Source organism: Cryptotermes secundus, unplaced genomic scaffold, assembly GCF_002891405.2.
Source record: "Cryptotermes secundus unplaced genomic scaffold, Csec_1.0 scaffold47, whole genome shotgun sequence".
NCBI lineage: Eukaryota > Metazoa > Arthropoda > Insecta > Blattodea > Kalotermitidae > Cryptotermes > Cryptotermes secundus.
The window spans coordinates 2,379,005-2,393,945 of record NW_019721002.1 but is presented as its reverse complement, the minus strand read 5'-3'; the positions used below and the strand labels follow the sequence as shown (position 1 = coordinate 2,393,945).

The window sequence follows — 14,941 nt, the reverse complement described above, 5'->3', positions numbered from 1 at the left end:
CAGTGAGAACAGGTGCACCTGTACACCTTGAAGATGGAGGCGATGCGTTCCTCTGAAATGTCGGTTAACACCACATCTACACGGTGCCACACCCCAGAAGACTGCTTTTTTCTTAACAATATTGTTTTCATAATTTCAAGAGTTCATGTTCTGGGGAAAAGAGTGCTCGGATCTTTTTCACAGTGCTGAAAGTATGTCATGGCTTCATTCACTATTGAAGACTGGATCACAAGGTGTAAAAACAAGGTTTAATAAACATCACAATAAAAACCCCTGTTCACAGTGTATATGCATGTTCTGTCAGTCTTGAGTTGTCTTGGATATCGTGGCACTACACGTCCGGTCTGCAGTTTGTTTCATTACTTCTTCTCCCACTCTTAACTCTCCAAGGTAGGTTTCATTGGGCACGCTTAGACTGTCGTTTTGAAGCAGTTTTTGGACTTGAGTCCTTGAGAAAATTATAGTTGCCCAGCTAATAAAAAAATTCCTTGCCTTTTATTATGGATCCTGAAGGTTCTTTGCTTTCTTGGCAAGAGCTTGCCAGAGGTCCATGCCCTAATCCACAGGAGTCACCCTGTTTCTCTAAGACACATTTTAGTTATGCTCTCTGGTATGCCCATGTCTTCTAATGATCTCTTCCACTTAGGTTTTCCAGCTGAAATTCTGTGCATTTCTATCCACCCATGCATGCTACATGCCTTACCTCTATCCTCGATGTGATTATCCTAATATTTTATGAAGAGTACAGATAGTGAAGCTTGTTATGCAGCTTTTCTCCAGACTCCTGTTGCTTCTTCATCAATAGGTTGACACGTTTTTCAGAGAAACCTGTTCCTAAGCATCATTACTCTGTGTGCCTCCCTCCCATATAGCAGTAAAAATTGTAATTATACAGCGATGCATCTTGTTGCATATTCGATTAATGAAACAGTTTTGAAGAACCATCAAGACAGATTAAATTATCAGCCTTTTTAATGTGATCCGCTTACCCCTGCATGACGGACTGGATGTCAAGAGGGGAAGAATGCAAGGAAATGTGAAATTGGTTCTGGGTGCAGCTGTGTTGCATGACTCAGCACTGTCACAGTTATCTGGGCAGCTGACAATTACTGCATCATGTCTGACGTGACTTACCTCTGACGGAGCTCGTACTTTACAAATATAGTGAGTTTAGTTTAAAGTATTGTCAGTTTTGAAGTTGTTGTTTTGTTTTCATAGTTTGAGCCCAGTTTCGAGACAAGTTTCCTATGCAGCATTCTCCTTGAGACCCCATTTTCCTTTTGAGAATCCTTCAATAGAAATTGTACTGTGTTTGGTTTTTATGATTTAATCATTTCTGTCCCTGGCTGTATTCAGACAGATAAGAATAACTGCATATTTTTATATAGATGCAGCTGTGGCAGATGATTCATTGAATGATTCCCTGTCAATGCCTGATGGATCTGCAGATGTATCTGGCACAAGTCATAAAGATGAGCTTGCTGACATTCTTAGTCCAAATTTCAATCTGGAGTCCATGGTTAGTCAGACAGGTAGGTTGACAGTATTAATAAACCTGGGGTAGAACACTGACTTGGGTGCTGAGTTTCCCATTTATGGAATTGGGTTTGGGTTAGTGCTGCAGAGGGCTGCTTCCCTGGAGTACGTAGATACTTGCCTTGGTCTCGTTCCCTTCATTTCACGGCCGTTTTATTAATAGTAACCCGTTTCATTCCCTGAATTCTACGGAAAGTACAAACCTGAAGCTGTGTTGGTTTTTCTGCCATGTCTTTTGAGGTATGAAATTCTTATCAGTAACCGCCACTTAGCTTTGACTAGAACTTTCTGTTATATAAGGTTCTTCATGGGACAGCAATGCACTTCAGCACAGTGTGCATTGAAAACTTTACATGCATAGCCCTGTTCTGGTTTTGTTTCTTTTAAGCAGGGGAATCAGAGCATCAGAGTCTTGCTTAAGGGATGTCATACTCAAGTGCCGTGGGTTTTGAGCCACTGTCTTGGTTGTTATAATCAACATTGTGAAGAAGGTTTTGAATTTTTGTGTTGGTATTACTGAGCAGGCTTGATGAAGTGATGTAGGCCTTGAACAGAGCACCAGCTATTTTGTGGCTTTCTGCAGTCCTCTAAATGCCAGGATGTTACCAGTTTCACAAGGGGGCAGATTATTATGTGGTCCTCTTCACCACGTTTGTGCAGTTCGGGGTAGATGCAGACCGTGGTTTCTTCTGGTCTTCCACAGTTACTATTTCTGTGTCAAGTGGCACTGCACCTTACATCTGTTGCCTGTGGTGTATGTAAAATGCCTGGTTGCTACGGTTGCACACTCTCATCCGGCAGGAGTCTTTTTTTTTTTTTGCATGTTATTAAGATGTATTTTTGAAGAAAGAGAGGGTTCTCACGGTAGCACAGTTGGCAGAGGCACTGTACTACAAGCCAGAAGGTCATGGGTTCAAGTCCTGATGAGGTGGTTTATTCAGTTTACCTAATCCTTGCAGCCGCACTGTGGCCTCGGATTGACTCAGCCTCTAACAGAAATGAGTACCAGGAATCTTTCTGGAGAGTAAAGGGTGGCCAGCGCATAGGGCTGACAACCTTACCTCCATCTGTGAGCTGACTGTCTAGAGAAAATGTGGGAGCTTCGACATCTGACAACCCTGTGGGCCTTCAGGGTCTGTTACAGGGATAGCTTTTCCTTTTTATATTCTTGAAGGTTAATGCCTTTCTCAATGTGTGTGTTGCTGAGATAGACATATTGCCTTTTTATTCACAGAATTTGTATCATGTCAACCTTTAGGCTTTTTCAGTTACAAAGTCAGTTGAGTTCCTGGGTCTTGATTTCTGTTATTTGAAATTAAAACACAGTTTCGTTTGAAGAGAAATGTGGCTGGAAATTGTTTGCAGGATGTTGAGTTCTGATACTAGGGGTTCTGAAATCGGCAGAGGCATTGTGTACTGTTGCAGATATTGAGGCACATACGTGTACATGTACGTGAACTCTGGCTTGTGTCTCTCAGATTTTTCTTGCTCTTAAAATTCTTATCATAAAAATTGGCTACTGATTGTGTAATTTCTATATCTGGATCAGCTTCAAGAGCTCAAAGCAGCTGCATTTCTGGGGACAGGGATAGAGACCAACATCTGAAGCACTCACTTCTGCTACTTGTATGAAGTTACATATTTGTTCATGCTCTGTGTTCATCATTATGAGGCCCTATTTTTATTTTCACGGTACTGAACACTTAGTAAGAAAATATCAGAGACTTGTTAATTGCATCGAGTCTTGCCCATTCAGCAACAGTGCTGTTCTACAGAAACTCGTGTTGTTGTCTTCATGCCCATAGAAGTTCTGTCATCTTTTCAGAATTTGATGCAAGCCTAAAAGAAAAAGCGCTGTTTGTAATTCAGTGATTCATTGACTCTTCAAAATGAGGAAGCATATAAACAGTTAATAATCATCATAAATCACAGACTAACCCCCCCTTTAATTTTATTAAGTCTGTACTCCTTGAGATAACAGATCTGGAAGGCTGCATGTGGCACATAGTCTGTACATTTCCTGCAATCCAATTTTAGCATTGGCACCCAGTCAGTATTTAAAATTACAGGTTCTGTTCACTGTCAGCTCCTCGTATGGTCTCTCACACAGCGGTGCTGTATGTTAAAGCTTTTCTGTGGATGGATGGATGGATGGAACACACACCAATCACAGGAAGTGCACAAATTATTGTATTGAGACACATTCTCCATTTGTGTTTGGTGCCCACACCCAGAGTTTCAAGGAAACATTTAAATTAATGTCTGGATATTACTGTTGTAACTGTTAGTCAGAAAATTGTTAGAATTATTCTGCTAGAATCTCATGCCATGTTGTTTAGTAGATAGGTACAAAACAGCCTGATTATGTTAACCAATTCGCATTTCCCGACTGACAGAAGAGCTCTTTGAAGGCCACTGATTTCCCTTGGTTCACTCTAGCTCTGGACCAGTTCTGGCTTCCCTGTATCATGTACCATTTCTTCACACTGAGCTCACTCTCCTACTGCCCAAAGAAACCTCCATCTTCCTTCAGCTAGTGTTGAAGACATCCTGTGAGTGGTCAGGTCAACATTCTGCAGACAGGCAGCTCGATTGACACCAGGGTGAAGAGTTACCATCAGCATATGTCTTGATCACGTGAACATTTCAACCATAGTGAGGCACTGCATTACATCCAACTCCAGAACATGAGTATTCCCTTCACAGAATCCAGATACATGGAGGGAGGGAGTTAAGATTGCGCTAGCTCCACCCCTATGACATAAATAGGGAGAATGGCTTCTGCTTAAGCAGATCATGTATACCTTGTCTATTTCCTGAAAGAATTTAGAAAGCATCCTTTGTAGGATTTCATGAACAGTGTTGTTAGGCCTAATGTACACTGTTCTTCTGAGGACCCCAATTTGTCCTTAGAGCCTCCTTCCTATTCCCCTTGTTCCTTTCATTCCCATCCACACCTTGCTTTAAGGCCCCACTTAGAGGCTTGTCAGTCCCCCACCTGTGTCACGGTTATCTTTCCCTTCTGCTTCTTTTTTGGTGACCCTCTGTACTTTGCCTGTCACCCCTCCGGTTGGTCAAAATTCCGCTGTCCCCTCCATCTCTCTGTCCCTCAGGCAAAAAGAAGGGGCCCATTTAAGGGCGCCTGTTCTTTCTCTTCCCTCCCTCATCTTTGGTTCCTCTCCTGTGTTCCTGCTTGTTTAGCTTACTTTTTGACCCTGAAGATGGAGGCAGTACATTCTTTCAGAGTGTTCTACGAGACCACACTTGGCAGTACAGTCCAGAAGTTAGTGCTGCTTTTAAAATGCATGTTTTTTTCCCCCTTGGCACTACAGCCCCAGTGGGCCTAGGCCTACCTCCATGAACTTCTCCGTTCACTTCGGTTTTTCTAGATCTTACACGTTCAGTACGACTCCTTGGGCGGGTGATCAGTTCGTCGCAAGACTTCTACATGTACACAAACACAGAAAAACGCACACACAAACTAAACATCCATGCCCTGAGTGGGATTCGGACCCACGATCCCGGTTTCCAAGCGAGCGAAGACAGTACATGCCTTAGACCGCTCAGCTACCGTGACTGGCTTAAAATGCATGTTAGGTTACCCAAATTACAGTAGAAATGTGTACCTTGCCAAGTGAACCCTTTTTTATTTGAGTTCATGGCAACTGGTCATGCTAACCTTTCGTTGGTGTTTGTAAGGTCCATTTGTTGTCCTATGTTGCTACTGAATTTCTGTTTTCTTATTAAATTCATATATACACAACCATAACATTTTAAGAATGTTATTACCAAGATAGGAGTGTGCAGTAGTGAATGTTTTTGGGACAGACATAACATTTATTTTAACCTGCTTTTGTTTGTTCTTCAGTCACAGATGTTGGCCACACAAAGCTTACCATTTTATCAAAGTGTACCTTTGTTATCTGAGATATTCTGTTTTACTGGCTTTTATTTCAGAGACAGTAGTTAATTCAAATTGAAGCTAACAATGCAATTTTCATGATTTTGACAGGACTGCCGAACATGGATAGTAAGGATGTGGAGGAGATCTTCAAAGGCGTTCTGACAGATGAGTCTCAAGAGTCTCAGGAATCTGTTTTTCCATTGGCTGCAGTTGGAACTGGCACAAGCACCCCAGTCCATGTGTCTGTCCCGCAGTCTGCTGGTATGGTCTCTCCATCAGGCAATGTCACTCATTCAGGTAATTCCTTGACAGATTGTTCTGTATTGTGGGAGATGTTTCTAAGTGCAGGCCTTCTTCATAATGCATTTGAGATTTGGCATATATCTTGGGTTCGTGGTGGTCAGGTCTGCACTTCTGTTTCCCACCTGGTAGATTCTTTCCACCAAATTCTGTAAATGATTATGTTGAAACATTATTTTCTTTATTAATATTTACATTACTTAAGGGTTGCCAACTAAAGTAGATTCTTCTGCAGAACAGGACTGCACTTCAGTGCAGGCATAAATGCTTTCTTATTAGGTTTAAACTTTTAATGGTAAATGGGGGAGCACTGAACAAATTGATTCCTTCATAGTGCATGCCTGGTGATGTTAACAGTCACCACACAGATGTTATATCTGCGTCTCTTCATGTTGTATGTGTCTAAATTTGTTTGAAACCTCCCCATTATGCCCACAGTTAATGACAGTAATGGGAGTGACAACTCACTGCTAAAAGGAAATATAGTAAATGTCTTAAAGAACTCTGTACAGGAGACATCATTTTTATGCCTGCCAATATTTGAATGATATTGTTTTGGGCACTAAGGCTGGGGCCACATGAGCGCACAAAATGCGTCCGTTGTAACGAACATCGTGACGTCCGTTGTAGAAATAAACAAGAGAGGCGAATGCTATGCTTTCTTCTGGCTCCATTGCAGACAAACTATGCACCGCATTCTGCAGCTGCGTGGTGTCCTCAGCAATGTCCATCATAAAGTATGTTTGTTGCAACGGACGTACCGTGTGCCCTTGTGTGGCCCCAGCCTAAATACTTCTTTTTTGTTTGTTCATTTTTTCCCAGAAAATTACCCTGTATGACATGATGGAATGGGAGACAGGCAAAATGAATTTATTTTCATGAGTGATTCAAATATCCTCACAGCAAAGTATGCTGAGCTTTGTTTTCCAGTTTAAGGCATTGTCAGTCTGTGGGCCAGAATGTTTGAAGTTCCTACTTGTTCAGTTGTTTCACCATCACACTCTGTTCAGAAAAATGCCTATACTGCTGTTAGTAATGAGCTTCATGGAATTTGCTGTGTTAAAACTTAATATAAAAACCTATTGACTGTGAACCATTTACACAAGCTGGCATCATTAATGCAATTTTTAAAGTGGTCAAATTCGGGATATGAAATAAAATCATGATGACATCCTGTTTTTCCTCAGTCTCCTGAAGCATATGCCAGCCCATTATAGCAAGTCGTGCCACTATCACACCTTTCTGCATCCCATTCAGTTCATTCTACCATTGGATGCTGCATGATCTGAGTTACTGATCCAGCCATAAAATAAGCCATTGCAGTATCGGATTGCTGCTTGTAGCGTCAGTAAGTGAGAGGGAGTTTGCTTTGTAGGAGACCTGTTTTATGTCCGCAAAGTAATTGAACTCAACAGGGCTCTGACAGATGTATGATTAGTGTGAGTTTATAATTTACAGCTTTGCAGTCAGGCCTCACGCGGTCTCTTCCTCCAGTTGGTCAGCCAAACTTGTCACCAGTCAGCTTCCCACCACCATCACCTTACCATTCTGAATACAGCAAGTAAGTGACATAGAATACAACTAATTCACAGCATATCAGTGAATCTTGCTACTTTTCCTGTTCTAACAACAAACCAAACAAAGTCCGTGATTTTAGTCCGCAAGCGAACTATACCGACCGAGTGACCGCCGCTTGTCGGTGAAGTTAGTGCCAACTTTTGCGGATAGAGGGTGTCGCGTGGTCAGCGCAACGAATCCCCATGGCCGTTAATTTTGGGTTTCTAGACCGGAGCCGCTATTTCCTTGAAATAGCTCCTCATTATCATCACAAGGCTGGGCGGACCCTGTTCCAGACCCACTACTTCTCAGAAAATCTGGTAGCGCCGGGAATCAGACCCAGACCTCTGGATCTGTAGCCAGGAACGCTGACCACTAGACCACAGAGGCGGTTCTTTCCTGTTCTAACATAAGAATAAAACATTTTGATTATTCTAACATAGTAAAACTAATGTGCCCTAACACAGTGACCATATACAGGGTGATAGGAAAGTCAGGACAGTCTGTGTTTTTCATACATAAAGAGGTATTAATTAGTTCTCATTGAGCATAAAGTGAGATGAGAAGTTAATACAGTACTGACATTCATGGCACACAAGACACAAGAAGACAGTAGAATGCAATGAACTGGACTAAGCTGAAATCAAGATCTTAAGTGTCTATTGACAGTGAGACAGTGACTGTTCCGAGACATTATAACCATTATGTTATGATTAATGAATGTTTTCCTCATTTGAAGTGTGTCCTGTCTTCTGCTTCATCTTGTATAGTAAGACATGGCAGTGTAAGTTTAATATACAAGATGTGGCTGTATTCATACATCGAATTCTTAATCAGGGGTGCTAATACTGCGGTAGTTATGCGGAGCTTCAGTAAGACATCAAGAAGTGGGAACTTGAGACAGGTGCTTCTCTGGTGCTCACATGTCCAGTGCGTGTGAGTAGTGTGTAGGGTTTGCAGTTATTTCTGTGCACAATAGACTCCACTTGTGGGACATCACCATGCAGCATATTATGATTTCCATGTACATACAATCTAGCGAAATGATTTACTTGTAAGTTATATGCTTTGTTTAATTTCACATGGAAAGTAATGCACCTTACTGATCAAACAGCCAACAGCCAAAACAGAAGTCCAGCAGAAGCTTTGGTTCCATAAAATATGTTTGTGCTGATGCACTGTGTGTTGGATGCTTTACAGTAGCCCATTCTCAGAACCAGCAAGTCCTTGGTTGTCTCAGGCAGATGTTGAGGGTATTGCAGAGGGTGGTTCTGCGTCTACACCTGCATCATCTGTGAATCGGCAGAGCACCCTGAAGATGGAAGCAGATGAAGCGCTAGGAAGTGGTGCAACTATATCATCAGTGTTATATGCTAATGTAAACCATCCGGAGTGGAAGAAGGAATTTCCTGGTAAGTTGAGTAACTTTAGTCCTTGAGAAGCTGCTAGCCATTCCCTCTGATGGAACCTAAATGGTAAGTACTGTGTCTTTTCAGGGGCATGCAGTAGCATAGTTGGTTGAGGCACTGTGCTACAAGCCAAAGGTTGTGGGTTCAAGTCCTGGTGAGGTCATTGGATTTTTTCAATTGACCTAATCCTTCCAGCTGCAATATGGCCCTGGCATCTACTCAGCCTCTAACAGAAATGAATACCAGGAATATTCTTGGGTTTAATGGGCGGCCAGCACGTAGGGCTGACAGCCTCACCACCATCTGTCAGCTGATTGTCTAGAAAATGTGGGAACCTCAACATCTCACAACCCTATGGGCTTCCATGGCCTGTTACAGGAATACTTTTACTTACTTACTGTGTCTTTGAGAGGCTGCATCTGAGCTATACACTTCAGTATTATCCTCCTACCTGTGCCCAAGTTTCCCAGAAGATCCCTAGCACTTGGGATTTTTGTATGCATTTCTTGTCCCCCAAGCATGCCCTGCTTGAGATGAAGGTACGTATGGTGTGTGTCTTTCGTGAGGTGAGAGTGAACACACAGTTACATTCAAATACAAACAATGCAAGCAATTCATTGCAATTTTTTATTCTTTATGACAATTTTTAGTGATTATTTTGTTCAAGACTTGTGTGAGGATGAGTCAGCTTTGCATAGTGATATTAGATATGAGATCATAAGAAAGTCACAGGATTCTGTTTTTATCATAAGATGGAGACCAAAATCTTTATGCCTGCCATGTTATTGGACACACTTGACCTCTCTTCGTTAAGTGTTCCTACTCAAGGTATGATGCATAGTCAAAGGTGTTTTAGGCAGAGTTTGTTGTATGACTTCCATAGGCATTTGAAAATGTCAAGATTTCTTAATTAAATGAAATCACACTTTTTTCTGAAGTCGAAGTTCAAGAGGAACATACAGTATATTTATTATAGAGAGGGATACTGCATTAAGTAGACATTGAGAGAATGTGACTGCAACTTGAAAAAAAAAAACTGCCACCTTGATGTTAATGCCGATACTGGAAGGCTCACACTGATCAGGGTTCTTGCTTTTATGCAGCCTGGAGTGACCGCTATAAGCAGATTTTGAAGAAGTGGCGTGCCCTGCCATCAGATCGTAAAGCTCCATTCCTGCAGCAAGCAAGAGAGAACCGAGCGGCTCTGAGGATGAAAAAGGCGCAGCAGGTCAGTGTCTGCACTTCTATGGATGTCAATTCTTTGCATTCCATGAAGTAGTTTGTTATCCTACTGTGTGTTACAGGTTCAGTGATCATGATGGGGCTCTATATTGTGATCTTGTGCTAATGGGATGGACTCTCATGCAAGTTTAGACCTGTTTTCCCACCTAACATTAATTTGTAGTTATAATTTGTGAGCTTAGTAATACAAGAGTGTATGTGTAAAAATATCTTGGCAATATTCCATATCTTAATTTTATTAAAAATGTCACCATGAATGTTGATGCATGGTCCATACTCCATGTGGAAAAGTCCGTTCGAATGTCTTGTTCTTGTGTATACTTGCACAGAAATATAATTTTCTTGATATTTGATGACAGCTGTGTTGGACGTCTGTTGGATGGAGTATATTTGAGAAAGAAGGCATTTTAGCAGTTGCCAGTACTCCTGTCTTACAGGTGACAATATTACCAAATATAATGGAACCGGCTTGAGCAGGTTTCTTTGTAAGATGTAGGGATCCTCAGAATGAAAATTAGATTTTCTTGGTAAGTTTTGGCAGGTAACAAGAATTCCTAAAGTAAATTAGCCTGATAGCCTTCGTTTGGGGCCCCCAGTATAATGAACACTCAGGTATCTGCGGTACTGGGGCTTGGGGGAAATGGCATGAATAGTTTAAAACAATGGATAATGCAAAAATCTGACAGCATCCTCTGTCCACGCAGCATTCAGCTGTGAATATAGCTGGTCATGCTGTCAGCCATAATAAAGCGAGACAAATGTCCTTCCGGTAGAAGAAAGGAACCCTTGTTCTGTCAAAAGCAGTGAGATAGTACAGGGTGAGCAGATGTATGCCCCGCTGCATAGCACTGAAACTGATGTAATGGGCAATACATTGTTACAAAGCTCTACTCAGTACGGTATGTAAGAGGTTCTGAGAGTGGATGATTGGGAATCTGCTTGTAAAATTCAGTTTGGCCAGCAGCTTTCAGTAGACATCCTGAGTAGTCTCAGAAATGGCTCAGCCTTTAAAAAATTCATATATGAAATGTATAAATGTCATTAAGACCCACAACTTCAAATTGAAACATCTCTCATTATAATGAGTATTTAAGGGAGCAAAGAAAGTAATTTCTGTCTGTGCAGTGTGATGGGCTTTGTATATGCAACAAACATACAGCAGTACCAGCGAGACGTGGAGTGTAGCGAAGAACACTTCTTGTGGACCTTTTTGTTGCTGTTTATAATTTGAGCTTGTAAAGTTACACAGAGCAAATTTTACTCCTAAAACTTTGCCACAATTCCTCTTTGGATTTCTTATTAAAGATCAGTGGTTCCCATTTTAGTTATTTAATGTGCAGCCATTTTGTTGTGATGTGAAAGTTACAATTTTTACACATGCATTCTTTGTTAGAGAGCTGGTTAGTTTGTAACGTATCAACTTAGAGGTAATCCCACTGTGTACTCTTTGTTACTTAGATGGAAGTGCAGTCTAGAAGCCAGCTACAGATAGATATGTGTAATGCTGGTCAGTGGGACTCGTACCTGTGTGTGTATGTGTATTTTTATTATTGTGGGGAAGGAATGTGTCTTTAAATGTTTATGCATTATGGATTGCCATTCCGTAAACCTTTTCAAGATATGTGGAATCACATAAATTTGGGGTTTTTCCCTCCAGCTTGTTTGGTGATTCTCAGACATGATAGGTTGGTTTCAGAAATGGAGTTTTAAATATCCTGTCATTGTAACCATAGGGTCATAAAATATATTGTGTTTGCTAGAGGATCACACAGTCAGCAGCTGATGTCTGTTATGCGGGTGGGCTAGATGTGGATCTACTGTAGAATGTGCAGCACAGTCACAATTTTAAGTAGTTACTATAGGATTCTGACAATGGTGTATAACACACTGATATGTTGGGTTTTTGGACTTATCCATCGTCCTGGTTTTTAAGATAACAAATAAAAACACGACGTTTTGGAAACTGGATCTGTTCCTGTCCTCAGGTGAAGGAAAACACACCTGAGGACGGAAACAGATCCAGTTTCCGAAACGTCGTGTTTTTATTTGTTATCTTAAAAACCAGGATGATGGCTAAAGTCCAAAAACCCAACATATCAGTGAGTCACAATTTTAATTCATGCTAGGGACTGGTCCATTGAAATCAGCAGTAAAAAGAAAGTCATTCGTTATTCAGACAATACAGATTCAAGTCTGAGAGTAATTATTTACATGAAGCACAAAAGTTTAGGGGGATGTTATAAATAAACAGTTATTTAATTTGTACCCAGACAGCAAAGTAGTTACTAATCCATAACATCTTATAACCACACTCTAGTCAATTAAGGAAATGCGTGGAAAGAGTGTCTGTAATTGATTCTACTGATATCATTAATAAAGCAGTTATATGGCCGAGAAGTAATGATGTTGACTGTATTAGTGAAGAAGCTGCTATAGCAAGTGTCACGTAACTTCGAACAAGGCCAAGAGTAACTTTGAATGCGCAGAAGAAAAATTCAGACAAGGGGGTGGGTTCGAGGGTGTGAGAAGTGACAGACGGCCAGTTGTTTGTAAGGCACCCTCGAAGCAGGTTATACTTACGGTTTTTGTATCATCTGTTTAAAAACATCGGTTTCCTTGTACGCTAAATTGTATGAGTACATAATGATTAAATTCTTTTCTTCATTACATATAACTAGTATATTTTAATTTTCAAAGTATAAATTAGTAATACACATTAAACGTATTTTTCTTTTCATGACGAGTGACAATATATTTGTATTATTGTAATATGTTCTTCGAAAAGAGATTAGGGTAGTTTCAATGAAACACGAGGGGTTGGTGAAAGTGGAAGAGCGAGTGTTAAGAAACTCCTCCCGCCACAAGCTATGCATGGGATTTGACTAGGAATGCGGGGCCTTGTTCGAAGTTACGTGACACTCTATAACAGCCTCGATGGACACTTTGAAAGTTGCCAGATTGTAAAGGGAGCTGTTATAGCACAGGCTATGGGCTGGATAGCCAGGGGTGTAGCTCCCAACAGGGGCAAGAGATTTTTCTTTACACCACAGTGTCCATACCATTTGTGGGGCTCACACAGCTGGGTCATGAAGCTGACTTCTTACCACCACCAGTAATTGTACACTGTGTAAACTGTTTGGATGGAGCAAGATATTCATATTACAATGTTCTGGAATATGATGGCAGGCAGTTTGGTAAGCAGGTACCAACTTTTCAGATGAACCTGCTGCCACTTCTACCCTGAAGATTGAGGCAGCAGGTTACCAAAAATTACACTTCCCAGAGTAACATTGTGACTGCCACAGTCACGTCTCTCTGTTAGGGACTGACAATTAATGTTGTTTGTGCTAGTAGTGGCTACCAGTATTCTTTTGATGACAAACTTTGGTATTGTTTTTGGAAGTAAAAGTTGGCATGCAAGACCAGATAACCTATCTTATTTTTTTGTTTATGGCATAAAAATTTGCCTTATTTTTTTTATTGCCAGTGCGGTGGGACTAAGTCCCTTGTACTGTGGCCAGTTCTGGCCTGTTGTACCAGCCCCAGATGATAGGTGAGGGTGATTGTGGAGCAGTTGGTGGAATGAAGATTGGCAGGGGAAACTGAAGTACTCAGAGAAAACCTGCCCCAGTGCCACTTTGTCCACCACAAATTCCACTTCACCAGACCCGGGCTCCAAGCTGGGCCGCCGTGGTGGGAAGCCAACGACTAACCGCTTGAGCTATAGCACAGCCCTAAATTTTGCCTTAAGTAATTTGTGTAAATTATTAATATAGGCTTCTTTCGTGCAGTCCCATTTGTAGGTCTTATTATGCCAGGCTTTTGCAGTCTTTAATGCATTGATTGTACATGTCACAGTACAGTTGGAAAATAAATACCAAATTGTTATTTCCCGTGATGAATTATGTATGTGTAGCGATGGTGCCAGGGATGTACTTAAAAAAACATATGTGTGGTTCTAGATGCTGGGGTATAAAGTAAATAGTTCTGCAGTGGGACTATTACATATTAGCCTTAGATAGGATGAAGTGATATCTAAGCACTTGACAGGCAGTGTAGTTGTTGTCTGACAGTTGTTATATGTAGCAGCACTTGTCCAGCTTCCTGCATGAGAGAGTTTACCTCACATAGCTTGAGTCAGAGCACCACACAGTAGTTTTAAAACTCCACATCTGAGATCAACCTTTCTTTTCTTAACTTGGCTTATGGCTGTTGACACTCCCCTGTTACTACTTGTATGTGTATGTGGGAAATTCCCACACACCCTGCTATATACCGGCAGATCCCCAAGGATATCACAAAGCCCTCAGTTGGCTCCATCAGCCCCCAGTCGACTCCGTCGACAAGTGGGGTGACTGGCGTCATCGGGGGTTCTCCACAGCTACCCACAAAAGCAGGAGGAGCAGGAGGTGGTGGAGAGACAGGAGGCGCTGCAGTGACTTCCGTCAGTTTGGCTCAACAGAAGAATGGTGCTGGTGATAGTGGAGGAGGCAGTGGATCTCCTTCGTCAAATGTAGTAGAGGTGTGTGGAGGCCCTCAACAGTCAACGCAGACCCAAGCACAGCATCAACAACAGCAGCAACAACAGCAGCAACAGCTGCAAATAACTTCCTCATCTCCTCCCAGTGGCTTAGCCCAACTTCATTCCTCTCCTAATGCTCCTTCATCTCCAGTGAATTCACATACTCTGCAACATCAGTCCCCAAATTCAATTCAGATGCAACACCACCAGACGCCACCACCTCCCCCTCCTCCGCATTCATCACTCAGTTCTCATGCCAGTCAGCAGATCCACTGCACAACTTCCCATCAGTTTACAGTTCACCATCAGGTTCAACAGCAGTACCATCCTGGGAAGGCTGCCTCAATCCAACATTCCAGACACTCTCCTGTCAACACTGTTGCACCCCCTCCGAGACCAGTGTCTGCTGGGAAAGTTGCTCCTTCCCCTAATGTTGTTGTTGGTGGGAGAGAGATTGCTGCAACTAACATG

The 14,941-nt window shown here is 41.8% G+C and overlaps 1 protein-coding gene across 4 annotated transcripts in view; it reads left to right on the top strand.

Moving 5' to 3' along the window:
- Nucleotides 1-14,941, top strand: part of LOC111873928 (histone-lysine N-methyltransferase 2C) — a 113,909-nt gene that overhangs the window by 7,187 nt on the left and 91,781 nt on the right. For 2 of the 4 annotated variants that reach the window (XM_033755247.1, XM_033755251.1), the window contains exons 8-13: nucleotides 1,389-1,532; nucleotides 5,549-5,737; nucleotides 7,199-7,301; nucleotides 8,498-8,709; nucleotides 9,810-9,934; nucleotides 14,231-14,470. In XM_033755247.1, the coding sequence (XP_033611138.1) occupies nucleotides 1,389-1,532; nucleotides 5,549-5,737; nucleotides 7,199-7,301; nucleotides 8,498-8,709; nucleotides 9,810-9,934; nucleotides 14,231-14,470 (1,013 nt within the window). The remainder of the gene's footprint in view (nucleotides 1-1,388; nucleotides 1,533-5,548; nucleotides 5,738-7,198; nucleotides 7,302-8,497; nucleotides 8,710-9,809; nucleotides 9,935-14,230; nucleotides 14,471-14,941) is intronic. The other 2 variants (XM_033755252.1, XM_033755254.1) reach the window with 2 other exon arrangements.